The sequence below is a fragment of the Penaeus japonicus genome, unplaced genomic scaffold, assembly GCF_977035675.1.
Source record: "Penaeus japonicus unplaced genomic scaffold, GWHDUDI00000001_assembly GWHDUDI00000038, whole genome shotgun sequence".
NCBI lineage: Eukaryota > Metazoa > Arthropoda > Malacostraca > Decapoda > Penaeidae > Penaeus > Penaeus japonicus.
Window position 1 is genome coordinate 18,442,692 of NW_028234440.1, and position 2,500 is coordinate 18,445,191.

A 2,500-nucleotide genomic window follows, 5' to 3' on the forward strand; every position below is an offset into this window, starting at 1 on the left:
GATGTACTGGGGAGGGGGAGAAGGGAGAGGGGGAGGGGTTTATATGGTATGTATATGGGGAGGGGGAGGGGGTGGTGGTGGTGGTGGTGTGGTGGAGGGGGAGGTGGTGGTGGTGATGGTGGAGGGGGTGGTGATGGTGGAGAGGGAGGGGGTGGTTGTGATGGTGGTGGTGGCGGTGGTGGTGGTGGAAGGGGAGGTGGTGGTATTGGTGATGGTGGTTGTGGTGTTGATTATTGTGATGGTGATAATGATCATAAGAATGATATTGGTAATCACGGTACTATTACTACTACTATTACTACTACTGCTACTACTGCTACTGCTACTGCTATTACTATTACTACTATTCCGACTACTACAGCTAACAATGATGGTAATGATGATGACGATAATGATAATAATAGTATTATCATCATTATCATTTTATTCATTATCACTGCAGTAATTATTATTACATTACCACTAAATTAATATAACCATTATAATCATAATCATTTTCATCAATAATAACAAAAATAAACAGAATAAATAAATAAACAATACAAACACAAAAAACAAACACACACACACAAATCCCTCCCCCCCCCAACTCTACCCCCAACACACACACACATAAAAAAAACACAAACACTCAGACCACACACACACAAAAAAAAAACAAAAAAAAACAATCACATAACCCAACACCCCTCACACCAAAAACACACAAAATAATCAAAAACAAAAACACCAAACAAAAACACACATCAAAACACCACAAAAAAAAAAATAAAAAAAAAAAAAAAAAAAAAAACACCAAACAAAAACAAAAACACGCAACACACCTTATGGCCATCCATGCCTCTCTCATCCCCCTCGCCATTACATAAGTAAGTCCCGCCCATCCTCTTCAACTTCCTGCATCGATGTCGCGGCCGCTGCAAGTACTCGAAGTAGTCCTTAATGTGCGTCAGTCTTCGAGGTCCTGGTGGGTCGGTGGGGACGTCGCTGCCCACTTGCTTTATGGCGTAGGGCGGAGGGGCTCTGGGGAGGGGGTGGGGGTGGGAGAGGGGAAGGGAGAGGGGGTGGGGGAAGAGGAAGGGGGAAGAGAGGGAAGGGGGTATGAGTAGGGGTAGGGGTGGGAGATGGGGGTGGGTAGTGGGTGGGGTAGGGGGGAGAGGAGGGGGGTGGGGAGAAGGGGTGGGGGAAGAGGAATGGGGTGGGGGTGGGGGGAAGGGGGTATGGGTAGGGGGTACGGGGAGGGGAGGGGGAGGGGAGGGTGAAGAGGAAGGGGAAGGGTAGGATAGGGGGTGGGAAGTGGGAGGGGGAAGGGGTGGGTGAAGCGGTCGGGGTAGGGGAAGGGGGTAGGGGCATTGATAGGGGGAAGGGGGAGGGGGTGGGAAAGGGGAAGTGGAAGTGGAGGGGGTAGGGGAAGGGGTGGGGTGGGTTAAGGTGGGGAGGGGGAGGGGTAAGGGAAGGGCGTGGGGGTAGAGGGAAGGAGAGGGGATGGGGTAGGGCAAGGGGGTGGGGTAGGGGAGGGGAAGAGGAAGGGGAGGGGTAAGGGGAAGAGGAAGGGGAGGGGGAAGGGGTGGGGTAGAGGTATGGGGAAGGGGGTGGGGTGGGGTAGGGTAGGGGAAGGGAGTGGGGTAAGGTAGGGGAAGGAGAGAGGGTGGGGGAGGGGTAGAGGGGTAAGGAAGGTAGGGGGAAGAATGTGGATTGTTATTATTATTATTTGTAAATAAATGGTGGTAATTGTGAATCTGTGATAATGGGTGTGTGGATTTGAGCTGAGTATGGTATAGGTAGAGGGTATTCTGTGTTACTTTGTGGTATTCTGTATCACTTTGTGGTATTTTTATAATATTTTGGTTTACTTGGAATGGAATATTTCAAAAAGTTCCAGTCACCAGTTCTGCTGGTGATTTCAATGCGAAATTCATGCAGAGAAAGGAATGCATGTACAGATACGCAACATTAAAAAACTACTCAACTAATACATGATGAAATGAACAATCAATTTTAAGGCGAATTTATGCACAAAAAAAATGTATATACGGAAACACAACGTTAAAAGAACTCACCTCACAATATAATCCTTCACAAGAGCTGGATGGCGTAAATTCGCGGGAAAACTTCGCTCCGACGAAGGGAATTTTTCCGTCACCTTACCCTTATAAAGTGACTCCTCTACCAAAGGAATAACAAAATAGGGCAAACGGGTTCCTGCATACCGCCCATCAACCAACACTGCATTTTTCTTCCAATATTTAATCGTTGATAAGGGTCCCTGGGTTGAGTCGTTTATAGACACGTGTTTTAGGAGGAAGACGAAAAACATGGCGAGGGCTACGGACTTAAGCGCGTTTTTGAGCAGGCGGATTAACATGGTTATTTTCATTGTTTAAGGTGGTGGTTGCTTTCAGGGATTTATGATATGGTGATTTACGTTGGTTGTTGTGTCTGTAAAGAAAAAGAAAATGTGTTGGTTGACATGTTCAATATTATTTTCACATATATGTAT

General features: G+C 47.0%; 1 protein-coding gene across 1 annotated transcript in view; it reads right to left on the reverse strand.

Moving 5' to 3' along the window:
- Positions 1-2,500, reverse strand: part of LOC122247692 (putative methyltransferase-like protein 24) — a 12,296-nt gene that overhangs the window by 7,981 nt on the left and 1,815 nt on the right. Inside the window, exons 2-4 of the mRNA XM_086532914.1 lie at positions 2,061-2,439; positions 825-1,023; positions 1-6 (exon numbers count right to left, since the gene is read on the reverse strand). The exon at positions 1-6 is cut by the window's left edge and continues 192 nt beyond it. Of these exons, the coding sequence (XP_086389040.1) occupies positions 1-6; positions 825-1,023; positions 2,061-2,377 (522 nt within the window). The 5' untranslated portion in view covers positions 2,378-2,439. The remainder of the gene's footprint in view (positions 7-824; positions 1,024-2,060; positions 2,440-2,500) is intronic.